Source organism: Setaria viridis, chromosome 5 (assembly GCF_005286985.2).
Source record: "Setaria viridis chromosome 5, Setaria_viridis_v4.0, whole genome shotgun sequence".
NCBI classification, from domain to species: domain Eukaryota; kingdom Viridiplantae; phylum Streptophyta; class Magnoliopsida; order Poales; family Poaceae; genus Setaria; species Setaria viridis.
In genome coordinates this window covers 30990726-31017332 of record NC_048267.2, presented here as the reverse complement: position 1 = coordinate 31017332, position 26607 = coordinate 30990726, and the positions used below count along the sequence as shown (strand labels likewise).

General features: G+C 48.4%; 1 protein-coding gene and 1 pseudogene across 1 annotated transcript; one reads left to right on the top strand and one right to left on the bottom strand.

Annotated features, from left to right (window-relative positions):
* The first annotated feature begins 14317 nt into the window (after nt 1–14317).
* Nucleotides 14318–16772, top strand: LOC117856421 (uncharacterized). The gene is made up of 5 exons (XM_072294009.1): nt 14318–14503; nt 14606–14680; nt 14856–15359; nt 15641–15994; nt 16677–16772. Exons 1-5 carry the CDS (start codon nt 14318–14320, stop codon nt 16770–16772), a joined length of 1215 nt encoding a protein of 404 aa, XP_072150110.1.
* A 5571-nt stretch (nt 16773–22343) lies between these two features.
* LOC117856420 (uncharacterized) lies at nt 22344–23670 on the bottom strand (annotated as a pseudogene).
* Nucleotides 23671–26607: the final 2937 nt, after the last annotated feature.

The following is a 26607-nucleotide window of genomic DNA, read 5'->3' as shown; positions in this document are numbered from 1 at the left end:
ATAATGAACGAGAATGGCCAGTGTTCCTATTTCAAGGGAGAGAATGGAGAATGGCCAGTGAATCATATAGGTTTGGATAAGCAGCTATACGAGCATATAATCTCTTCGTTTTAAATTGCATGTCGTTTTGCTTTTCTAAACTATATATCTGGATATAGGCTATATCGAGGTGCATAACAAAATATACATACTTATAAAAATTAAACCGACCTATATAACTTGGATGAAGAAGTATTGGAGGAGCATGCAGGTCAATTGGAGAAGCATGAACAGGGTGTTGCCGAAGCCCGAAGGGAGCGAGGAGGTCAGGGCGCTGCCGTACGTGCGCGGCCTCACCGGAACTTGCGGCGTCCACCTGAGGCAGGCATGGGAAGGGGCGCCGTGGTGGTGAGGGAAGGAAGAGCAAGAAGGGAGTCGCCGAGGTGTCAGTTTGGCATGCAATGGTGCGATGTGGACTGGTGGCGACCGGCCAATTACAGAGCTCGTCTCAGATTGAACCAAACAAAAGGAGGAACCCTTTACTCCGTAACAGGTCGCACTGTGATCCGATATCGTTTACGTTTGCGCTGCAAAATTTGAACCAAACGGCACCTTAGTAAAAAACTTGAAATCTAGACAGATAAGTTCTGCCCTAAGAAACCAAGCTAGCTTACGCTTAGTTTACGACCAAATGGTAAATGTGATGGAAAAGATGTAGATAAATCGACTCGGAGTCATTTGCATCTGACTACGATCGAGAAAGAAGCAAACAGAGCAGACTGTGGACGAAGGCACGTGTGTGTAAACATGATCAGGTTGAGCAGCTGATGGTCCAGTATCAACTACCGATCGAGCTCCACTTGTTTTTTTTCTAATCAGGCTGCTAGCCAGTAGAAATCACCATGTGCATACTGAAACGAAAAGGAGTCATCCCTCATCCGGCTGAAGCAAATTGCTCTTGCAGCCGAGTCATCAGAAACTCAGAACATCAAGGAGAAGGCCCCCTATACGTGATGCGCAAGCAGCTAGAAGACGAACACGTACGCGAGCATCTCACTTCTCGGCCATCGATCCGTATTTGATTTGGAGTCGTGGGACATAGAAGAATTGCGATCCTAGCCTCGAGGAAAACGGTTCTGATGCGGCGAAGCACTACATATATGAATGAACTCAACCATGGCAGCTGTTTAATTTTCACCACATCGACGCCGAAAATCTACGCCTCCCAAATACGCCAGCGCCGTATAGGCAGGTGAGGGATCCCTCACCAGCTGGCAGGGAAAAGCTTGCGTTGGGGTACTGCTCGCCGGCCTCCTAGTCGCTCTGGTCTTCCTGATCCACTGGTACGTGATCACCACGGCTCCTCCCTACGTCACGGTCAGCCTCCTCGGCGCGCGGGGGCTCGACGTCGACGACCGGAGCAGGGAAACCCCGGTGGAGTTCGACGTCGCCATCGGCCTCCTGCACCTCCATAGCGCGCTCCCTCGCGGTAGCCCACGACAGCGGGCAGATAGCCATCTCCTACTACGCCGGCATCAAGCTGGCCGAGGGGCCGGTGCCCAAGTTCTACGTCGCCGGCGGGCAGAGCAAGTGGGTGGAGGCGGCCAGGGCCGTCGTGTCGGCCGGCGCGGACCAGACGCCGCTCTCGCAGATGTTCCGCGACCACGTCTGGGTGGACCAGCAGATGCACGGCGCCGCGGAGTTCGACATCGACCTGACCCTTTACAACGTGAACATCACCACCGGCAAGAGTTTCTACAGCCTCCACACATGCAAGGCCGGCTTGGCGCTCGACGCGGAGGCCAAACCAAGCAAGTATAGTTGCCATATGGCCCGTGGCACGTGGACCGGCCCACGGCACGGGATTTTAGCCCGGTCCGAGCACGACACAGCACGGCAGCCGTCGTGCATGTGCTAGCCCGGCCCGTACCACGGCCGTGTCTGGGCCGATCTCTCAGCCCGCGTGCTGACCCGGCACGGCACGACCCATTGGACCCGTTACAATTAAGTGGGCGGCCTGATCTGTTAAGGCCCGGCGCACTGCACATATACCCTCTGGCCTCCGCTCCGCCTCGGCACACCCTCACCCCCAAACCCTACCCTCCATTCCACCGCCTCCCTCGCCCCTCCACCTCCCTCATCGACTCCGCTCCTCCTCTCGCAGATCCGCCGCCTCCCTCACCCGCCGCCGTATCGCCCCTCCGCCTCCCTCATCGACTCCTCCCCTCAGCCCTTGCTGATCCACCGCCTCCCTCGCCCGCCGCCGTATTACCTCTCCGCCTCCCTCATCGACTCCGCTCCTCACCTTGCAGATCCGCCGCCTCCCTCACCCACCGCCGTATCGCCCCTCCGCCTCCTTCGTCGACTCCGCTCCTCCCTCGTAGATCCACCGCCTCCTCCCTCTCAAGGAGTCAATTGAGTCAGCTCTTCCCCTCTTCTCCCTCTCAGAATCCGGTGCTTTGAGTGCGCACGAGGACGAGGTAAGCCAAACTCCAATGCTTCTCTGCTTCTCCACTACCGTGCTCTGGTGCTTCTCTAGTGGGTGGATAGATGACATCGAAGGTGACTCCCGTGCTCCGGGTGCGCCCAAGGACAAGGTAAGCCAAACTCTGGTGCTTCTCTACTTCTCCTCTACCGTGCTCCGGTGCTTCTCTACTTCTCCTCTACCGTGCTCTGGTGCTTCTCTAACTTGTTGTATCTCTGTGTCTCTGCAAATCTTCGGTGCACACCCGTTGAGGAGCCGGGGAGCCGACAATGGCTAACTATCCAACCTGCTACAACGACGAGTTTAGGTTGATGGGGGAGACCGGAGATGATGAGTCTGACTTGGAGGCGGATCGGCGTGAGCTAGTCAGCATCCCCATCCCCAATGCCGATGGTCAGCCTGGTGATGGTTGTTGGTGCTAGAGATGAGACGGGGATGGGGACGGAGAGTACGGGCAGCAAGAGGAGCCGTTCTTGCACCTCTAAGGTATTGGACGACTTTGAGCCACTGTATGAGGTAAAGAGTGGCAAGAGGGTAAGAACTGGTGCTAGGTGCATCCATTGCAAGAAACTCTATTCTGATATTTCCTCTAGTGGTACTGGACATTTGCATAGGCACCTTCCAAGGTGCCCAGTCTTGCAAGGAACTACACGTATGGCTCAGTCCCAACTCAAGTACAATCCTAATGGCTCTCCATCTCTGGACGTACAATGTTGATGTTGCTCGTACTCAGTTGTGTAGGTTGATTGCTAGACTAGATCTTCCTTTATACTTTGGTGAGTCTAATGCATTTGAGGAGTATATTCAGGTTGCTCATAATCCTAGATTTACTTCCGTGTCAAAGCAAACCACTACGAAGGATTTTGGTAAGTATTTCAATGAGCGTCGTACTAATCTTGTGGCTTCTTTGCAATCTGTTTCCTCTGTTGCTCTTACCTCTGACATATGGTATGGTAATGCTAAGGAAGATTACCTTAGTGTGGTTGCTCATTATGTGAATGTTGATTAGCAACTGGAGAAGAGGATCTTAGACCTTCGTTTAATTGACGTATCTCATAATGCTGATAATATTGCTAAGCATATTACTTCTGTTGTTTCTGATTATGGTTTAATTGATAAGATCTTTTCTGTTACGTTGGATAATGCATCGGCAAACACTGTCGCCGTTGGTAAGCTCAGTCCTTCACTGTCTGGTTATGTTGGAAAACTGTTTTTGCATCAGCTTTGTGCTTGTCACATTATTAATCTTATTGTTAAGGCTGGTTTGATGTTTTCAAGCCTATGCTTAGTGCATTAAGAACTGCAATTTCACTCCTAAATTCTTCTAACCAACGTATTGCTGCATACAAGTCCTATTGCAATGTTGTTGGTGTCCGTCCTCGTAAGTTTGGTTTGGACATGGATGTGAGATGGAATTCAACTTATCTCATGCTCAAGCATCTAATGCCCCATAAAAACATATTTTCTGTGTTTGTAACCACTCAGCACCCTTTGGTTGAAGGCCAGCCACTCCTGACAGAAACGTACTGGTATGTTGCTGAAAAGTTTCTATTATTTCTTGAACAGTTCTATAATTCTACTGTTGTTTACAATCTTTTTCAAGTATGATGCTAAGTTTGGTTCTGTGAGGTTGCAGAGGGCCACATAGCCAGGACCTACAAGTAAGAAAAAGACCGCTTGGGGTAAAGTTTTTGGTAATCATAGTAAATTTATGATAATCAGAGTACTTCATTTGGTTCTGGTTATGCTGCTGCTAGCATTGGTGCTGGTCTGGGTTCTGATTCTGCATCCTCCTCCCTATCTAGGAGAACATCTGCAAGTGTCTTGTTGCAGGCTGCTAATATTGGTGCATCCTTGTTGCAGGCTGCTAATATTGGTGCATCTCTTGCTGCTGCATCTGAACTATCTGCCTACCTAGACAGTGACACTTGTCAACCAGTACAATGATGACTTCAACATATTGCACTAGTGGCATGAGCATAAGTTATCCTATCATGTTCTTTCCACCTTAGCTAGGGATGTTATGACTATATATATTTCTACCATATCTTCAGAGTCTGCATTTAGTACCACTGGCAGGATCATTGAGGACTGCAATATATTGTGGACGATCCAGAACTTGAAGAATGATTTGAGAACTTGTATCTTGATGAATCTGTGTAATGCAACTGTGATGTATCTAAACAATTATCAAGTTGGTTGTACTCTTTTTTCCTTTATAGGGTTTTCTCATGAGGTATGAGTTTTTACCTACAAAGGTTTTTAATAAGGCAGCAAAACAAATGGCTCAAAATAATATCGAACTCTTTTGAATTCACACTTGTTTATGTTATTGTGCATGTGTATGTATGACTTGAGAATTGTGATATGGTTAGCACAATAGTTTATTTGATTTTTGAACCTGCAAAATTTGAATTGCTATGTTGAATCTATTCTTGGAGAAGTGTAGGTTGATGCAGAGCACGGTGATGCCGTTAAGTCCTGACGGGCCAGTGTGCCGGCACAGCCCGCCTAAGAAGGCAGCGTGCCGTGCCTGGGCCGCTTCTTCGGCACGCGGGCTAGCGCAGCACGTCACGGTCATTATCCGGACCGCACCGTGCCGAGCCTAAATGGGCTGGGCCAAATCATGCTCGTACCAGGTCGGGTCGCGCTGTCCGTTTGGCCATTTTACAAGCAAGTGCGTCCTGTCAACGTATTTTATTCGTTAGGGCCTTTGTAAAACAAGCAATTAGAATTGTCTGTGCCGGTTAGTTTCCGTTTAATTATTCGAGAGAATTGATGTTTTGCCACTGAAAGAGGTGTGTTCAGCAATTGGCCACTTATATATTTCGATCAAAGCTTAATCCTTGTTTATAAAATATCTGACTCCTGATTCTCTCTTCATGTGCTTTTGTGCAAACATTTAATCCTGGCTTAGGGCAGCTCCAGTGTTTGTTTTTAGGTGGTGCTAGCAGGAGAGAGAAAAGGATACGAGAGGTGCAATACATTGGAGGGTTTGCTAAGATTGAAGCTAGCGAAGCACCTGTAGCCAGAGAAGACACCCGGTGCCAGGGAAATGGTACCGATGAGGTCTTTTTGTTAGTGCCTTTGTAAAACAAGCAATTGGAATGGTCTGTGCCGGTTAGTTTCTATGAATGCAGTTTAGATTTTGTTTGAATTCAAGAGCTAAATTTTAGTCAGCTAAACTGATGATCCAAATGGTGGGGGCTAAAGGTAGGCTAATAATTAGCCAATCTTAACTAAACATTAGTCCGTTGCCCTCAAAAGGGGCTAATTTTAGACGCGAATGGCAAAAGACTGAAAATTCCCTCCCACTAAAATATTAACATTTTCTCTATTACACCCCCAAGGATAGAATGGACCTTTCCTAGTAGATAGGCTAAAAATTAGCTCTAGTTCCAAACAAGACATGACTAAATTTAGCCAACTAAAATTTAGACGTCTAAACTTTAATCAGGACTAACTTTAGTTTTAGCCATCCAAATAGATCCTTAATTATTTGAGAGAATTGATGTTTTCTTAGGCGGTGTTTGGTTCTTTAATCCCTTCTAAAGTTCTTATCACATCGAATGTTTAGATACTAATTAGGAGTATTAAACATAGACTAATTACAAAACTAATTACACAGATGGAGGCTAATTTGCGAGACGAATCTATTAAGCCTAATTAGTCCGTGATTTGACAATGTGATGCTACAGTTAACATGGGCTAATCATGAATTAATTAGGTTTAATAGATTCGTCTCGCGAATTAGCCTCTATCCATGTAATTAGTTTTATAATTAACTCATATTTAGTCCTCCTAATTAGTCTCTGAAGATTCGATGTGATATGGACTAGACTTTAGCTCAAGGATCCAAACACCTCCTTACCGAGGGAATTGGATTCAGCAATTGGCCACTCATATATATTTCAATCAAATACATTGTTGACTCCTGGTTCTCTCTTCATGTGCTTTGTCTCGTCGGACATCAGGATTTTCTTTTAAAGAAGACGTGTGCCTCACACCTTAACATGTTTGTACGTTCTCAACGACAAGCCCCCTGGGCCCTTCAACTCCATTTACTTCTGCTACCACCTCATTATTTCATTAACGGTGTGCATTGGCCTCATCTTGCCACATTGGATGGGAAATGCCGATATATTTTTCGCCTTCCTTTGCAGGTAGAATGGTAGCAGTACTGAAGGCGAAAAATAATTTGTACTAACTTGTATGATGGGATATTGCATTGGGATGTTTTAGAAACAAGTGAAATGTATTTACCTTAACCATGTAACGCACCACAGTACATGTTAACCAGTGACGCCTATTGCCATGAGATCCGTGAGCATGATGGGAATGAGACAAATCAGCTTACCTCGCATGTACTATATGTGAATACACAAATCTCAAAGCGAAATGTTTATATTGTGCAACCGGCCACAAAGTTGTGGTATTTCATTTTCCGTGAAAAAAAGGGACACAGGACCATGCATGTTTCCTTTTCTTTTCTTGTTCTCTCTTTTTTGTACACATAATTTTCATAATTATCGTTGTATCTTGTTCTCACGTTAAGAAACGTGCACATATGCTTCAAGCAGTTCAGCTGGCTCACCAGTCGACTAACTGACGGACTCTAAACTCCAAACTTGTGCACCACGACTTGACTGGCCGCCCTCTAGGTTTGGCAACACCCAGAAGTTGCATTCGTCTAATCGTGAGCATACCAAATCTGAAAACCTACCAAACAAAACAAATCTCCTCATCAATGTCCCTACCAAAACTCGAGTACGAGCTAGGCTAGAAGGCTGGCTCGCAGCGGGACCTTTCAGGTCAAGCATCTTTGTTTCCGGATCGTATCCGGGGCGCCAACCAGCCCGGTGGGAAACCGGCCGCGGGGACTCGGTGACGCGCGGCTGTCCTAGTCGATTCCGCAACGGTATCGACCACGGCAGTTGCGCGAGACCCGGGTCCTGCTGCGGCGTCCTCGTATCGTATCGGATCGTATCTTTCTCGGAATCCTTGCGGCCGACGCTTCCCGCAGGTGACGGCGCGCAATAAAAGGTAGCCTGATCTGGCCCGTGGGAAGTGAAGCCATCTCATCCCCAACTCCGGACCCGAGCACGAGCAGCGAGCGGGTGGTGCTCTGGTCATCTGGTCGTCGTGGGGACTGGGGAGTGCGGCGGAGCAGCCCTAGCTCCCACCGAGCCAGCGGGAGCCACAGCCGCGCGCGCACCCGCGATGGCAGGATCCCCCGAGGACCGGTGGCGGATCCGCCGCCGCCGCCTCGCCGATCTGTACGGCGACGGGCCGGAGGAAGGCGAGGTCGTCCCGGCCGGGTACCACTCCGACGCCGACACCGAGGAGTACTACAACACCAACCGCGGCTGCTCGAGCGACTCCGTCCCGGCGGACTACCGCGGCGCCAGCACGTTCCCCGCCGCGGCGCACAACTACGGCAGCGCCAGCACGTCCTCCGCCTCGGCGAACAACAACGGCGGCGGCGCGTCCTCCTCCCCGGCGGCGCAGGTGCTCGCCTGCCCCTTCTGCGGGAAGGAGTTCCGCAACCACAAGGCCGTGTGCGGGCACATGAAGGTTCACCGGGAGCAGGGGATCGGGAAGGCCAACAAGGGGATCAAGCGCAATGCGGCTGCCGTGGGGGGCTGGGGCGGCACCGGCAAGCGAGGCTGCTCGGGCTCGAGGGGCAGGGCCGCGCCTCCGATTGACGAGCCGGACCAATCCATGGCCGTCGTGGTTGCAGAGGCCAAGATTGTCTTCAACCCGATGCCTTTGGCGTTCGCAGCACCCAATCCGCCGCCCGCGCCCACGGCGACCGAAACACCCAATCCGCCGCCCGCGCCCACGGCGACCGAAACACCCAATCAGTCCACGCCCATGGCGTCCCCAACACCCAAGATGTCGTCCTCGTCCGTGCCCGCAGCGTCCGTAATGACCAACGATCCCGTCGAGAGCAGCAGCGCGCCGCCGATGCGCGACGACGCCATGGAGACAGTGGTGGCAGGAGCAGCCAATCCACCCACCGAAGCCGTCGTCCACCTACATGATGCGCCGCCGCCTCCGCCTCCTGCTGCAGGGGAGCAGGCTCACGAGCAGCCCGTCGCGCCGCCGCCCGGAGGCCGGCAAAATCCGAAGGGGTACACATGCAAGAGGTGCGGTATGTGGTTCCGGACGCACCAGGGGCTCGGCGGCCACGTGGTCGGCCACAAGAACAGGGAGATCGCCGTCGCGCTCCACGGCGGCGCCGTCCGTAACGGCCGCGACGCCAAGCCGGGGAAGGCGCACGTGTGCAAGGTCTGCGGCCGCGAGTTCCCCGGAGGATTGCAGCTCGGCGGCCACATGAGGAAACACTGGACTGGCTCGCCGTTCAACAAGAAGAAGCCGCGCCTCGTCGCCCCGCCCCTCAGGCTTGCGCTGTCGATCAAAGCGGACGAGGCATCGCCTGCGCCTAGGCCGGCCGTGGCGGGCAGAGTACTTCTCTTTGGCATTGACATCGGGGCGGGGGTGAAGACGCCGGCGGCGCAAGAATGCTCGCCTGCGCCAGAGGCCTCGGCGTCCGCCAGTGGGGAGCAGTAGGCAACAATGGAAAGTTTTTCGCGAGCACTCTCAGCTAGGAACAGAAGATAAGTTTTGAGACCTAGTGCGGGCACCCTAACAAAAGGGTAGTATGATATTGTTTCCTTCTATAGATTCTAGTACAAGATATACATTTTTCTTTTCCATGGATTCATGGAGAGCAGTTATTACTCTTTTGCAAAGACAATTGAAATACAAACAAATGCAATGGTTGCTCTTGCTGTATATATTTGTCTTAAGATTGCTATCGTTCCTTAAATACTTGCGTTTTGGTATGTACTCCTTCTGTCCCAAATTACAATTCGTTTTGGCTTTTCTAGCTGCATAATTTTTCTATGTATCTAAACATAACACATATCTAAGTACATAACAAAAGCTATGTACCTAAAAAATCAAAACGAATAGTAATTTAGGACAGAGGAGTAACATACTACGCTGACTCACTTGGATTGTGATCCTTCCTCAATAAAATTAACACGCAAAGCTCTTACATGTTTGAAAAAATGAGACAATATCAGATACATATATGGTTGGAAAAGCAGATACACGAAGACAAGTTTGGGGATCTGAAAATACATTTTGAGAATTTAGAAACTTAGATGATACCTCGAGACAAGTTTGGGGATATGAAATGTATTTTTTAAGTTTAGGCATCTGGATGATACCACAAGACAAGTTCAGGGACCGCTGGCGTATTTTACTCTTACAAAATTTATAGGAAATATATATTGACATATACAATGTCAAATAAATGCACAATCAGTATATATATTACATGGTGTATCTAATGAAAGTAGTTTGATGCTGATGTTTTTTATGACAAATTGGTGAAACTTTGACTTAGCAAAGTGAACTGTAATTTTGAACGGAGGAGGAAGTAGGTGTTCAAATCTACTTGTTGGTCGTTGTCGAGATGGTGTTTTGTGCTATAGAGTGTCATGCCGCTATGATCAGCTGATCATGTTGCCCAAGCTGTCACAGTGCTGGTAATGTATAAGGAGAGAGTCCAAATGTGTAATAAGTCAGCCCATCCACGAAGAAACACACAAATTTACAAGATGCCGCAACTGGGTTAGCCTCTCTTCATTTAAAATTTTTCCATGGATTCATCCAGAACATGTATGGATTCTAAATCTGAACTCCTACAAAATAAAACAAATCGCCTCAATGTTCTTCCTCCAGACAGTACTAAACAAGATGATTTCCTAAATAGCTAGCAGGCCAGGAAGGCAACTCCATTGCTTTTCTTCTGACCCAAATTAAACGAGGTCTGCTAGCTCATCCATCCTGATTCCTGAACCTGAACTCGATCGCCGCTGATTGTCGCAGTGGCTCAATCGTGCAGTAGCTAGTAGGTAGGCTAGCCGTGGAGCTTTGCAGCTGCATCAGGTGGCCCACGCAGCTCGTTCCCGAAACGGATCCGGAGCTCCAGCTGACCGCGTTCTAGCAGATGACGAAGTTGCGAGCACGAAATACAGCCATCTCTGAATTAATCTGAGCGGAGTCGTGCCAGAGAGAGAGACAGTTAAAATGCAGCTCGCCCGGGCCGGTGGGAAACGGGCGGGAGTAGGACTGTGACGCGTCATCCCTTGCTATTCCGCAATGGGATCGACCAAGGCGGTTGCGCCTGCTACGCGCCGTCCCCGTCCTCGTATCGATCTCGGTCTCGGAGTCCTTGATGCCGACGCCTCCGAGGAGCGCGGGTGACGGCGCGCAATAAAAAGGGACCTCTGTCCGGGGTAGTGAAACCAACTCTTCCCAGTTCCCAACTCTCAGGTCGAGCACCAGCAGCTCGCGCTCTCGTCGTCGTTGGGACTCTTGGGATCCTGCTCTGATTCACACCAGGCCAGCAGAGCCCTAGCGCGGGCGCGCACGACCGCGATGGCAGGCTCTTCTGAGGAGCGGTTGCGGCGGCCCACCAGCCGCTTCCACGCCGATCTGCACGATGACGAGCCGGAGGAAGGCGAGGTCGTCCCCGGGTACCACTCCGACGTGGACACCGAGGAGTACTACAACCGCCACAGCTACTCGAGCGACTCGGACGAGACCGTCAGCGACAGCAACGCCGCCTGCTCCGTCCCGGAGAACTACGACGACGCCACCAGCCCGTACCCCGTCGCGGCGAAGTACGGGAGCGCCGGCGCGTCCTCCGTCGCGGCGAATAACAACAACGGCGGCAACGCCAGCTCGTCCTCGGTCGCCGCGCCGGTGATGCTCCCCTGCCCCGTCTGCGGGAAGGAGTTCAGCAGCCAGAAGGCGGTGTGCGGGCACATGAAGGTTCACCAGCATGGGGTCGGGAGGCAGGATCAGGGGATCGGGAAGGTCAGGGGGATCAAGCGCGATGTGGTGCCGGTCGTGGGGCGCTGGGGCGGCAACGGCAAGCGAGGCTGCTTGGGGTTGGGGGGCAGGGCTGCCACTCCGAATGCCGAATCGGACCAGTCCATGGCCATCGTGGTTGCAGAACCCCAGATTGTCTTCCAGCCGATGCCTTTGGCGTTCGCGGCACCCAATCTGTCGTCCGTGTCCATCGCGTCCGCATCGCCCAATCCGTCGTCCGTGCCCACGGCGTCCGCTATGGCAACGCCCAATCCGTCGTCCTCGTCCATGGCGTCCACCTCGCCCAATCTGTCTCCCGTGCCGTTGGCGTCCTCAATGACCAATGTTTCCGACCAGAGTATGACCAATGTTTCCGACCAGAGCAGCAGCGCGCAGCCAATGAACAACGACGCCATGGACACAGTGGTGGCAGGAGCAGACAATCCGCGTAGCGACGTCGACGCACATGCTGCGACGCCGTCGACACCGCCAGCTGCAGGGGAGCAAGCTCCATCCGTCCACCAGCAGCCTATGGCACCGCCGTCGCCGCCTGCTGCCGTGGAGCGAGCTCCACCCGCCCACCAGCCGCCCATCGTTCCGCGGCCTGCCGCAGGTCGGCAAAACCCGAACGGCTACACGTGCAACGAGTGCGACGCGTGGTTCCGAACGCACCAGGGGCTCGGTGGCCACAGGGCCGGCCACAAGAACAGGGAGCTCGTCGCGGTGGCCGCGGAGATGCTCGGGGACGGCGCCGTCCCAGGCCGCCGTAACGCCAAGCCGGAGAAGACGCACGCGTGCAAGGTCTGCGGCGTGGTGTTCCCAGCGGGAGTGCAGCTCGGCGGCCACATGAGGAAGCACTACGCCGGCCCGCCGATCGTGCCCAACAAGAAGCCGCGCCTCGTCATCCAGCCCCTTCTACCGCCACCGGCCCTCACGCTCGTGTTGCCGGCCAACGCGTACGCGGACGAGGCATCGCCTGCGCCGGCCTTGGAGGCGGCGGTGCAGCCTGGTCCGGCGCCAGCGGTGGAGAGAACCCCCGAGCCAGCACCTGGGCCGGCCGTGGTGGGCAGAGTGCTTCTCTTTGGCATTGACATCGGGGTGGGGGTGAAGAAGCCAGCAGCGCACGAAGACCCGTCTGCAACAGAAGGCTCGGCGTCCACCGATGGCGAGCAGTAGCTACTAGCTAGTAGGCTACGGAGTACAATGGAAAAATTCTCGTGGACTCTCTGACTCTCACGTGCAAATGGAAAGTTTCAGATAGCGAGGAACATGAGAACGAAACTACGTTTTGAGGCCTATCGCGCGGCCACTTCTTACAAAGTGTAGTTCATGTCGGAAATTCAGGTTTTATACAATCATGATCCCTTTTCCATTAGAAGAATCCAGATTTTATTTTCTTTCTTTCTTTAAGCACATGCACAGCCCTACTTTCAAATGTGAGCACGGAACATATATAGCTTCTTTTTTTTCCCGTAAGCGGATATTCTTCCCTGAGCATGTATATATACACTTGCAGAACGTGCATGCTGGAGCTAGCTTCTAAGTGGCGGAATTATACGCCTCCAAAACATATCATTTGTAGAAAAATTGTGGAAGCGTATTACCGTCTTAGGCCACACGTTTTGTTTGTTTACAGAGCTAGATAAAGCCCCTCGTGATAGCACTAGTAGAGAATTGGCTTTCCATGCGCCTCCTTTTGTCCCGGTTTAAAGTTGGCCCGGGACAAAAGGTTCACCAACCGGGACTAAAACTCGGTCACTGGTGGGGGGCTCACCAACCGGGACCTTTTATCCCGGTTGCAAAGGCTGGTGGGAAAAAAAGACTCTGAGAGGTCTTTTATCCCGGTTTGAAACACCAACCCGGATAAAAGACCCCCCCTTTGGGGCTCACCAACAGGGGCTCACGTGTCCCGAGCTGTCCTCTGTCGCCAAACAGTCTGACGACAGCAATGCTGTCGATAAGCAGCCTGGCGACAGGACGCCACGTGCCACCTTGTCGCCAGTTCGATTGGCGACTGGCCCTTGTCGCCCAACAAATTTTCAAAAACGTGCGTTAACTTTGCAAATTGAATAAAATAAAATATTAATAATAAAAAAACTCCCTGCGCAGGGGAGTTCCCCTCGGTGGATTCCGTCCCTGTGTTTCCCACCCCTTGTTTCCAAACGTAGCCTAAAAGGAAAAAGACAGGAAGGCCGCTTGGCCCAGCCCACTGGATGGCCTATTAGGTTATTCCCACGTCCCGTTCCCCCACGTTTTATGCCGTTCCACGACAGGTCTGATCTTCCCTGCTTCTCTCTTCCGCCGCCGCTTACTGCTCCTCTTCCGCCGCCGCTTACTACTCCCTCTTCCGCCGGCGCTCCCTGCTCCTCTTCGGGCGCTTCCTGCTCCTATTCCGCCGCATCAGCGCTCGTGGATGACGGCGACGACTTTCTGGTTGGCTCCCCCTCCCTTGTTTCCTCTCTTCCCCCGCTCTCCACCCCGCCTTGGCTGTTCGCGACGAGGACGCCCGGAAATTCTCAGCGCCTCGACGCCTTAAAAACTATGGCACCAACAACTATTAGTATTTTTTTAGTATCAGCAAGTTTTTGATCTGAATCAATAGTAGCCAGTGAAGCCTTGTGGAAATCACTTATTGTTGCCGAAATCCAAATGTCCAACTTCGGTAGTGTTTGTCACTCATCGTACTTGGTAATGTTTGTCACTCATCGTACTTTCTAGCATTCTGTTGATTCTTGATAGGATAGACATGTTATATATAGCATAGCATTCCTAGTTTTGTGACGATATCCAGATACACATACAAAATATTAACATGCACGTTGCATTATTGAATGATTCAAGGCCCATCTTGTCTTGTTGTATTCCGGATTATTGTTGTTAATCAATATGATTAATTGAAATACTGAAATGTAATCTTGTCTGGAATCTAATTCAAAGTTCAACCTTGTTTCAAACGAAGAAACAATGAGATTCATCTTCCTGGAAAATTCTGCGCCAAGGCATGAAAAGTGTGAAAGGGAGGCCTTGCAGGCAGCTGATCAAGATAACAGTAAAGATAAAGACGCATCGACAACGGATGAAACAGAGGATCCATGGGATCCTCTATATGATCCTTGCCCTCCTTGTGAAACCTGGGAAGAGTCAGAAGAGGTATCATAGTCACCCATCTCTCTCTCTCTCTCTCTCTCTCTCTCTCTCTCTCTCTCTCATGTTTTCTTGTATGACACTGACTCTTAACATTTTCTCTTTCAGTGGTTCCATAAAACTACTGCTTTAATTGCTAACTCCAGGGCAACCAATATAATTACCCCAGACCGTACACCACAGGTTTTTGCTATATTCTTCTACATAGTCCAGTCGACACATTATGTTTGTTATTTTTGCTTCAATCATGCTATCTGCTGAAAGTTTTTAGTTTTTTTTTCTTAAATTGCATCTTGGCATGAGTTCGTTGTTATTTCTTTGCCTTCAACCCTTTGCAATTGTGCGTGTTTTAATACAGCGGGTGACTGATGCTTTATGGCACAAAGTTCCGGACCTAGTTTCCATCCTCGAAAAGGATAATGTCCCCGGCTTCCTCCAACTTTTTAATAATAACAGGGGATGCATGGCATGGGGTTTTGTCATCACCCCAGAAACCTTCAATTACATTGTCAGTGAAAATGCACTGCGATGTGCCAAAGTTGCGTTGGAGGGAAAGGCACCTGAACTCAGTGGACACCGTGCCAATCCCAACTACATGAATCCATATGGATACTTCCCGCTTCACGAAGCTGCTGAAAAGTTCTCTGTTGATATGATCAACTTGCTGTTCAACTATGGTGCATCAGCTAATGTTCGCACAGCCGGTGATAAGATCATTGAGAATCTACTCCCACTCCATGTTGCGGTTGAGAATACTTGCCTCCACAAGTATCTGGAGGACAGTTTATTGCCTTTCCAGGATTATCCGGATCGTCGAGACTATGTCTACAAGCTCATCCAACTCCTGTGCCTACCTGAAATGGTTAGTCACATCACTTCTACAAAATGTACTTATTTGCAGCTGGCAAAGAATAGCAGTTATGTTCATTCATTGTTGCAAACCACTTGTATAGACTTATAAACTGAGCTTAGTATTCCTGTCTTATGTTTTGTATTTGTTCATGCGGTGGGCACATTTTTATTTAAAGTTTGCAGAAAAGGGGTCATGAACTTTGAATTGCTGTTAAAATATCTCCTCAGCACTTGCTCGCATAGATATGCTGAAATTCACCGTGTTCTTTTTTCTTGGTTGTGCTTTTACAGAAAATTTTCTTGGATACGACTAGATTGCTCACGAAAAAGACGGATAATCTACTTGACGAGCTCTGGAACTATGTGAAGGATGGCAAGCTTGTCCAGACTGCAGTTTTACTCCTGGCAGGTCAAGAGCAGATCCGTCAGGTTGGTTCGTCCAAGAAGAGAAAAGGCTTTTCTGAGCCAGATGGGTTTGACACTATCATGACTTGTTTGATGAAGTGTTCAGTTGCCCTAAAAGAAAAAAGAAGGGATCAGAATGAGCTGGAGGCGAGTTTAACTCTTGAGTGCATTGCTTTGCTTGTTAATATAATTTCCAAAGCTGGTGAAGATCTTGATGCATACATTCAAACACATTCAGAGGTACGCCCTTAACCTTCTAAGAGTATCTCAGCAATCTGAGCTAAAAAAATGGCTATAAATATTCTTTATAGTACTTTATTCTTGCACAAACCTTCTGAATGGAATAAACTGAGATATTGAAAAATAATCAATGTTTGTTTGATAGCATCTTTTAATCTCTTTTGCTGGGCTAGCATAAATTGATTTTTTTGGGGGTTTTGGCGGACCATCAACTTTGTCTTGAAGCTTGTATTAGAAAATTTGAAGAAAGTTAATACTTCCACTGAGAAAACCAAAAGAAAAGAATGAAGGTAAGTTAAGTTCCAATAACTTTTGTGCTTGTATTTTGTGTAACCAATACTATAAGAAAGAAATTAGAATAATTAGGACAGTTCAATTTAGTTGAAATATACGCGTGTTTGATACAATGATTGATGCTCACCCAATTGAATTGTCTAGATTTTACTATTGTATTGTAAAGCCTGAAAACCCTTTCAGACCTTGGTTTAAAACCGTGACCATAGTTGAATGCATTTATACTCAATGTCATTTTATATTGGTATCTTTGCACAGGCAATTGACCATTCGTTTCATGATCTTTTGACCAGCATTAGTTATATGCCGTAATCTGTTTTTAGTATTGCATGACTTTTTGTTTTTTCAATCTTGTATGACAGTCTTAAACTTCATGCAGATCATGCAGGTGCCCTATGTGGAGGTCCTTGAACGGGTGTCTTCTATTCTTAAGGACCGTGGATTTTTCCCTACCGGAGAAGGAATCGACGTTGGAAACCTGTAGTACTCATTTTTCATTGCTTTGATATAACAATTTGTTTGCAAATATACAATTGTACTGTTGATTATTTATTTATTTCATCCATTTCTTTTTGAAGCTGTCCTTTTGATTGTAAAATGTTCTCTGACCCTGGATCACGTGGTGAGTGTTTGGGCTTGAATTATTCTTTCCATACTTTGCAAAATGGACCCTAATGATTTTGTTACACGGAGAACAGAGCATCTGGATGCAACCAGGGTTGATACGGAAACAGCTTATCCACATGCTTCATTGGGAAAGGTAAAAATATTCAAATTCTCGAGCATCCTTTTTTTTGTGGCAAATTGCATCTTTTTCCGTACTTTTGCATGTTTGAAAATATCTGATAGATGGAGCTAGGATATTCTTTTTAATGTAGGGTTGATAAGTTTAATGCACATGAACAAATAAAAAAGTGGTACTGTAATTAGATATATACATGAAATTTTCGAGCTTAATACTCTATATTCTTCAGAGGGCTTTGATGGTTATCTAGAATTCAAATGGTCACTTGGAATTCCTATTATCTGCGTACAGTCTCTTGTTATGATATAGGATGGAAAAAGTCTATTACGGTCCTCTTAACTATTGCCACGGTTTAGTGTTTCGTCCTCAAATTTCAAATCTGGTAGAAAGTCCATCATTTCTAAATACTGGTGCATTATTAGTCCTCGATCTGGTTTTGCTGGAGGTACCAGATGACACAATCATGTCATCTAGTGGTCACATCATTGTCTATGTTACCTTGATTATCTATCTTAGTCACCATTGGGGATAGGGTAAATTGATTGATGGTAGGAAATTACCTCATCTGCATCAAATCTTCGTTTTCAAACGCATGGTGTCGCACGCCTGGTATAGCGCTTTCGTGTGCATGTCTGCGCTGATGAGCTTGCAGCTATGATTGACCATAGTCACCGGGAACGGGGTCGAGCCCGCGTTCCGCGGCCCGGGGACATCGTCCCGAATCGAGGGTCGGGGTCGAATAGGGACGATGTCCGTCGCGGTCCTGTTGCCGACTCTCCGTCTCCGACGGCCGTCGATGTGGGAGGCGGAGGCTTGAGGCGGTCGATCAGAGGCGGAGCTCTGGCGGTGCAGTGGAGAGAGCAGCAGCAGTGGCAGAGGAAAAGTAAGGAGGAGGAGTGGTGGCCGCTGTGACAGAAGAGGAGCAGGGAGGAGCGGCACCGGCGGCGGCTGCAGAGGAGGAGCAATCGCGGCGGCGTGGCTGCAGAGGAGAAAGGATGAGCGGCGGCGGCAGAACAGAGAACCTGTGGAAGAGAGCAGCGGTGCCCTATCTCTGCGACCTGAGAAACCTGGGAATGACCTAGGCCGCATATGGGCATCCTAGTAGGCTGGGCTGAACGCATTTCCTCCTTTTTCTCCCTCGCTGGAGAGAACAAATAAGTACCTGGGGGAGGGTTTCTTATTAGGGCTGGCGTGCAAGGTGGAATGTCGGCTTGTGCAGGATCTGCTAGCTATGGGCTTTGCGCGAGGCAAGGTAAATGGGACAATGAGCAGGGGGAGGGTGCGTGCAGGATGTTAGGGAGTTATACTGGAGGGCTGATTCAGCGAGCTTCATCGTGTGCAAAATCTCCTGGTTATGAGGGGCACTTCATGTTTTTTGAGTGTAAAGGTATCTTGTTGTGGAGCTGAGGTGAGCGGTAACGGAAAGGTACCTTGTTTTGGAGCTGAGATGAGCGAACAAACTTCAACCTAGGCAATAGCTGGGAGAAACTTTTTCCCTTCCTCAGCACACTGCAATTGGGCAACTAGAACTTCTCTTGCACATTAGCACCCCTATGAATTGGAAAATAGCACCTGGAGTAAGACTTGTCAAGTTGAGCCTCTAGCCACTTTTTAATGGTGTCCCACCCCTGCTTGTCTCATATTTGCCTCTATTGTTAACTGAACAATCTGCCGCATTTACTGGGGTTACTTTGTAAATGTATCTCAGTTTGTGTCAGTTCTGATGAAATTGTTTCAGTCTACTCTTTAAGTTGTATTAAGACCATGTCTAAGTTACTTAAACATGCTACTCAAACACTACAATTAAGTTCTGTATCCAACTCAAAAAAGTATTTTAGGTGGCTTGCTTACCTGACTGATACCATATTTTTTCATTAGTATTGCAAATGACATGTCGTCACAAATGCTGCTGGGTGGCAGTGTCCAAGCTCAATATGGTTTGCTTTATGGTTTTCTAACATTTGTATGTGTTGACTTTATGGGGCAGGCCACCAGAAATAAAGTTTGGAATCTCGAATACACAAGGAACTGCTTCTTCCCATTTTGGAGATCGGTGCTACTCTCCCATATTCGTGTTGTACTTTATCCAGACTATGCAGCAGCTGATCCTAAGTGTAGGCTTAATCATGACAAACAGCGTCAGAAATCAGCCGACAAAGGATCTTCTCCTACAATTCCAAGTCATATTCGTGCTATGTTGGGAAGAACTCTGCAAATTTCAAATGACCATGCATCAGCAAGGCTGTTTAGTACCGCTGCCTTGGGAATGAGGCCGCAAGCTACAGCTAATCATACATCCAGAAGGCTATTTGGTACCACTGCGTTGACTCTGTTGAAAGTGTTAAAGAAGGCATGAGTAGAAAGGTATTTGTTTTCCCCGTTGAATCTCTCTTGTGTATGGTCGATATTTCGCATGTCATTTTCAGGCAAATAAATTCTCATTTTTGTCTGCAGGTGCCATAAAGCTGTGCTGGTTGATCCAACATGAAATAAATTATATTTGTCTGTGCAGGTGCCAGAAAGCTGTGTTGGTTGATCCAACATGGAATAAATTATATTTGATATTGTAATGGACTGATGTGTTAAACTGTAGCTGTTAAATTGTTCCTCTATAGTAGCTGTGTGCTGTAATTATATTTAGTCAAGTAAACAAGACGTACCTGTACTGTGAACTGATGTGGTGCTGGAACTGTTCTAGTGTCTGGCTAGTGCAATTACTGGACAATTGCCTGGATCTGGGTTAATCTGGCTGTTATTGGTAGTCCGTATAGTCTTTGTCGTCGTTTTTCGTGCATGCCTCGTTTGCGGCTGGCTGCCTTCTGGTTTTACGCCCACCCATGAAGACCTGAAAAGTGAGCCTGTGAGGTAAAACCCTAGGCGTCTTTAGGGAAGCAGGCGCCGTGAAGTGCAAACGTGTAGTATGAGACTTTCGTTGTACGTGCTCCATCTGTAATTTAATAAATTTCCTTACTCCCTCTGTCCACAAATGTTAGCATTTGTTAACTTTTATCCATCACGTTCGACCACTCGTCTTATTCAAAAAAATTATAAAAATATAAAAATAAATAAGTTATGCATAAAATATATCTAATGATAAAACAAGTTATAATAAAATATTTAATATTATGTTAAATATTTTAAATAAGATGAATGGTCAAACACGATGACTGAAAGTCAACAAATGCTAACATTTATAAGACGAGTGAAAGTCAACAAATGCTAACATTTATGTTGGAAAAAATAAAAGTTTTAACATGGCATATACTTAGGAGTTCTAACATTTGTGGACAGAGGGAAACATTTTTGGAGTTCCAACAGACTCTGGCTTCAACCTCTGTTGGAGTGTTGGTATCCGAATGGCTCCGGTCGGCATCTTTGGCTAGTGCTGCACGCTCGCCATCGACACTCGCCCTCGTTCCCGTGCGAGATTTTGCTGCTCCGACCCTCCCGCGCGCTTGGCCCTCTCTGGTCTTCCCCCAACAAAGCGCCCATCTCTACTGTACCTCGCACCAAATCGGCGCCGCCTCGTTTGAATCACACCGCAGCCGTAGCGTAGTCGTCATGTCCAGGCCGCCGCGTCCCCGTGCGGTGCCCTGCTGTTGCGTGGTCGTCTCCTCTCTGGCAAGTCCCGCAAGGATTCCAGCAGGATTCGGAGGCCACATTCGGAGGCCACAGGCGTTGAGGGCTGGCGGCGTGAGCCCTGGTAAGGAACCAGCTCGATTCAGTAGTACTCCCTCTGTCCACGAATATAAGTTTTAGATTTTGTCCTAAATCAAACTTTTTTAACTTTTACCAACAATAACGAAAAACTTGTGAAGATATACAACATAAAGTTGATTTGATGTTATTCGATTCATCGTACTACGAACTACTCCCTCCCTCCCATTATCTCCAGCGTATTTGGCCTGTACACGGTGACCAAGGGAGCAACGGTGAGGCAGTACTCCACTTCGATTCCGCAGCCGTAACGCTTCGTTTCACGAGCGACGCGCGCGTACGAGAGTTGTGCACGGGAGCATCAATTCGAGGGCCCCGCAGGCCAGTGAATCATGCACTGTTGGTTTGCATGGAGCGGTGAGGCCTGCATGCGCGGTGGAGTAATGGGCAGCTGAGCTGTCTAATCGAATTACTAGCCGGCTTCAATTTTTTTCCATCGGAAGGAGAGACGTCCATGCAACTTACGAAAAGAAAACGGCTTCCAGCTCAAATACGACACAGATTATGGAATTTCCTAATTTCTAGAATACGCTGGAGATAATGGGAGGGAGAGAGTATCATAATATATAACTCTTTCTACTTGAAATAAATTGTTCTGTGCTTTTTGTGCCATGCTTGAACAAATTTCCAACAAGCACCTTTGTTCATGCATTCACACTTCTGATAAGGTCAATATTTGCAGAGGTCACTATCAATTGCATGCGGGAATTCTATTTATAGTTGTTTCAGTTTGCAGTAGTAAAAACTGGTGCCTAGGATTCTTCGTCATGTACAGGCAAACGTTGTGGCTACCTATAAATATCGTTTTAATAATGGTAGATACTCTACGAAGTACTAGTAATTCAGAGCAATAATTCTGTGCACTGTTACATGATTATGGGCTTGATCAAACCAGAGCAAGTGCCGGCGGCGGCGGCCCGGCTTGAGGCGTCAAGTGCAGGTGCAATTGCCGGAGGCGCCAGGTGCTAGTCCTTGGTTTGTGCCTGTTTGGTTTGTGCCTGGCAGGCAGCTGCCGGTGCCAGGCAGCGATCCCAGCCGCAGGCACTCGAAATCGAGCGCCTGGCGTCGCTGCCCGGCAGGGTGGCTGCCTGGAGGGCGCGAACCAAAGAGCCCCAGGTGCAAGTGCCGGCGGCGGCGTGATTACGTAGGAGCGACGTTGGAGAAAAAAAAAGAAAAAATGACATGGAAATATATTTGAATGTGGAGAGTCAATAATTGGATAGTCTGTTAGAATACAACATGGTTTTAGGAGCCTCTCTATTTTTACAAAGAAGGTAGAAACTCTAAATTTAGCTAATTGGTAGCTAATCTCTTGGAGATGCTCTAACAATGGTATATTGGAGATTTTTAATAATTTAGTCTCTGGTTGGATCTAAGGAACTAATTGTTGGCTGACTAATTTTAGTCTTTGGAGCTCCAAATGGAACTAATAGGTGGGACTAATTGTTAGACTAACAACTCCATATGAAACATGGTACACTTTAACTTCTTTGTAGTTAGTTTTCACCGTAGTTTGAACAGTTAGTCAGTGCTCCAAACAGACAATAGCTAATTATTAGTCAGATACTAGTTGTTAGTCACCTTTCTATTGATTTAGCTAATAACATACTCCTACAAGGATTAATTTAGCTAATGGCATATAAGTTACATGCGTATACACTGCCCACTAGCGCCTAGTGCTGGCTGCACTAACGGTAGCGAGCCCTCGAGCTGCTGTAGCGAGCGAGCCCACGCTAGTAGCCCAGCGACAATACGTGAGGAACGGCCCAAACAAATGGTCCAGCCCAGCTGCTTGGACAGCCGTAACTCTATAAGGGACACAGCCCCATCCTGCTCGGAAGAAAATTAGGTGCACACCGGATGCAAAACGCATCCGGTACATACCCGTGTGCTCGGCCAACGCGTGGAGGGCGCCCCAAATCCGACGGAAGCAATCGTTGGGTCCAGCGGCTCGTCGCGGCTCGGCTGCATGGCTCGATAACGCACGGCTGCATGGCTCGGAAGGGAAGGAATAGGCGGTGCCGTACGTTGAGGTCCTTCGGGTCTCCAGCTTCCGGCAGCCGGCCGTACGTTGCCTTCGGTTGATACCTCCTGCACACATACGAGTAGAGCACGACGACGAACAACGCCATGAATGTCAAGCACCACCCGAACTACACGTTGATGACGGCCTTAGCGTGGTGCTCGCTTTCGTCGCTGTGGCAGCGGATAGAGAGGCCGCCATCCTCGAGTGAGTAGCCATTGGCGATGAGCCCCGGGAGCCACATGACGCTGATGTCCATGAACCACACCCCCTGGAACGTGAGTGCCGCCGACCGGATCAGGCTCACCGCGAAGCTCTGCGGGAAGCCGGCGCCGAGGAGCGCGGTGGCGAGGCAGGCGGCGACGACGGCCTGCAGGAACCAGTGGAACTGGCCCTTGACACCGGCGTGGTCGGAGGAGTGGACGTGGAACATGAAGAGCTCCTGCGCGTAGACGAGCACCATGAGGAGCGTGCAGAGCGTGCGGCGGCCCCGCAGCCACCAGGAGCGGTCGAGGTACGTGGCGGCACCGGTGTAGAGGACGAGCGCGGTGTAGATGACGGTCCGCCGGCCAGATGGAGAAGGTGGCGGCGGCCCAGATGGAGGAGGCGGCGGCGGCGGCGGCAAGTGCGTCGCCAGGAGATCACGAGGCGGCGGCTCGCGTTCCCCAAACCCTCACCCAACTATTCCTTCCCTGCCGAGCCATGCAGCCGAGCCGCGACGAGCTGCTGGACCCAGCGATTGCTTCCGTCGCATTTGGGGCGCCCTCCACGCGTCGGCCGAGCGCATGGGTATGCACCGGATGCGTTTTGCATCCGGTGTGCACCTAATTTTCTTCCTCCTGCTCGGCTTGTTTCCGCCGCCGCGGCTCGTTCCAGACCAAAGGGGGAAATCCCCATCTCCCCCAACTCCGGCGCCGCCGTCGTCGACGAGATCGCGGCCACGGCGGAGACCAGGCGTGCGCAGGCTGTCTCATATCCTCCGGGAACGGTAGGTGATTCGCTCCACCCTCCTGTTTCCTTGTTTGTATCCGTGGTGTACGCTTGACGAGTCTCCTGTTCATCGAATCGCAGCGGACGGGGAGCCCGACGAGCCAAACGTGAAGGGAGGAGCAGGAGGATCGCAACGGACTCCTGTTCGTCGATCCTTCTCCTGCTTCCGCCGTCTGAACTAGGTGAGTCGTGTAACCCCCTTTTCCGAGTGCGTCGTGTAGATGATGATCCAGGGCGAAATGCCCGTGTTTGTAGGCGCCGTCGTTATGCTTCATCTGCAGCGCCGTCTCCAATAGGCCGAGGGGCACCGCCGTTTGCTTTAAAGCATCATTTGCGGTAGCATATTCATGTGCAGGAGCCCTGACAAAAACCCTCCCCCATTTGATTTAGCCTTCACTGTAGCGAAATGTTCCATGGTCTGCGTGATTTGGCATAGCATAAATATTTCTGGTGCATGTGCGTTTTTCTAGTTTGCGCTGAGTTGGAAACGCCAATTAAATAACCTACAAGTATCACTATGTGCCCTGAATTTATGTTTACAGATGTTTCCTTCTACTTTCACTGTTGGGGATAAAAATCTCATGAAGTGGTAAAGTTGACTTCAGTGTGCGTATGTTGTCAGTAGCAGATTTCCATATGTGATCACTGAGTATTTCAATTGAATTAGCAGGACCCCTGATATCAGATATTGTTGACTCCTGAATGCATAATGTATCGTGAACTGTCAAATGCACTCTGAGTTGTGGTGCCTTTTTGTCTCTGGTCTTCTATATATGTTTAATTGCTCTGATAGAAAAACATCTTTGTCCATGTTCAATTAAGCTTTTCATTTTTCAGTTGTAGCTTGTAGATTCAGATTTCCATTTTTCGTTTTGTCTCGAAGGCGACATTCTTAGTCTGTTGATACTTGATACCAAATTGAAGAGAGATGTAAACTGTAGTGCATTTTGTTCAATGTTGCTGTAGTCACTAGTGAGTGATGGAGATCATGGTCCAAGAATATTGTGGAGCCATATATACTGCAAGGGGTTCGATTTGCATATTCAGGCTTCAACAGTAGGTCCATGTTAGAACCAGTTAATTATTATATTTTGAATATGAGAACATGTCACATTGACTTTTTAGCCTCTTTGTTTTTTGTTTAGCTTCATTTCTAGAGTTGCAGGGTCATAGAGTTGTTTACTGAAGATACCGAAAATTTATTGTAAAGCTAGTATACCCAAGAGGATTTATTTTCCTTTGTGTAAGATAGCAGGACCAAGCCTTTGTTATATTGTGGAAGATGAGATTGTTTGAATTTGTTTATTTCTTTATTTCTTTCCAATTGTTTGGCACTATCTATATCCTCTTTGTTTGTAATTATTTAGGCCACAGCTGTTTCTAATCCACACTTCTATGTTGTTTCAGGTTGTACAACCGGCAAAATGATAAGACAGCTGTTGAAGGTGGCTGCTGGGCACCACACCCGGCAGTGCTCATCTTCCTATCTTCACTGGGTTCCGCGAACGCCACACTTCCTGCTTCCGTCTCTTGAGCTTCTTTGCATCAACAGGCCTACAAGATTTTTCACAACTGACAGAGACCATCTGACACGTTTCCTTTGTTCCAAGAAAGCAAGTCAGCACGTTAGGGACCTTAATGTGGAAACTGAAGATGTGGGGGTTCACTTTGTTGGATCTCAGCAGTTGTGTTCTCAAATAGAAGATGCTAAGGATTCAATCGCAAAGGATTTTGACCTGGAGAAGCTTAAAGATCTCTACTGCAGACATGTCAGACCTGAACTGGTGTCAAGGTTGCTTATACATAATCACAAGTTCAACGACATCAGCACGCATTGGCTGAAATACCAGACACATGCTCGCATCAACAACAGACCAAGATTCACGAGCTGCTATGATGTGATGGTTTATCTTGTTGGATTGCGTCAAGAATACTGGGTATTCTATCTCAACTACCTTGCAAGAGAAAGAATTTCTGTGATCGAGGAGTGGGTATCCATTTCCACTACTCAACATATGTTTTATGACCTTGGGCTTAAGAATCTTTCTAGTACCATCCACTTCCATAAAGGAGAAGCCGTTGCTTCATGGCACAAGGACAGTAGCACAGCTGATCTTGCTAATTTGATATGGAAGGATAACCAGGTTATCAGTGCTACCACATATCTTGGGGTCAGTGATTGCATCTCTATTGCCCAAAGTGAAGCAAAGTCTGTGTTTGCAATCCTAACTAAAGCCAAAGACCTGGGGATAGAGAATTTCGTTCTTTGGACAGACAACAAAGAGATATGCGGTGTTCTTAATGGCACAAAACATATAACCACAGAAAACAAGGACTGGAATCTTTTTATGGCAATCAGAGTGCTTAGATCAGCATTCAAGAGATTGGTCGCTATCTGGGTGCCGCGTGAAATGATGGCTCCAGCCAATGGGATGCTACGGCTTGGCGTTAAGCATCCTCAGTGCGTCGAACAGTCAGCTAAACCATGGGCATACCTTTTAAATGGACTTCCAGAATTCCGACTCTCGTTAAGTGAGGCTGCAACTAAAGAAATGAACACATTTGGTAAGTCATTTTCACGTCATTTTAATTGCTTATCTTCTTTTTGTCTCTGTATGCGTATGTATACATAGATTTTAAATTGTCGAGTAGCATTTAGGTCTCAACTTCGTTGTTGTAATATTAATGAGAGTGTATCAAAAAGGTCATAGAGATCCCAGAGAGTACTTTAACCAAGTAAATGGTCCAACATTGGCTGCAAACTGCTGCTATAGGCTAGCTCTAGGTTTGGCATATGCACCTGTCAAAAGTAGCTCAGAAAAATAAAATCAACAGTCAAAAGCA

Bases quoted from the DNA above. Each gene is read 5' to 3' on its own strand.
- LOC117856421 (XM_072294009.1), top strand. From the start codon at position 14,318: ATGAGATTCATCTTCCTGGAAAATTCTGCGCCAAGGCATGAAAAGTGT. The intron at 14,681-14,855 runs GTTTTTGCTATA...GTTTTAATACAG, and splicing joins CCCCAGACCGTACACCACAG to CGGGTGACTGATGCTTTATG. The intron at 15,995-16,676 runs GTACGCCCTTAA...CAGATCATGCAG, and splicing joins ACATTCAAACACATTCAGAG to GTGCCCTATGTGGAGGTCCT.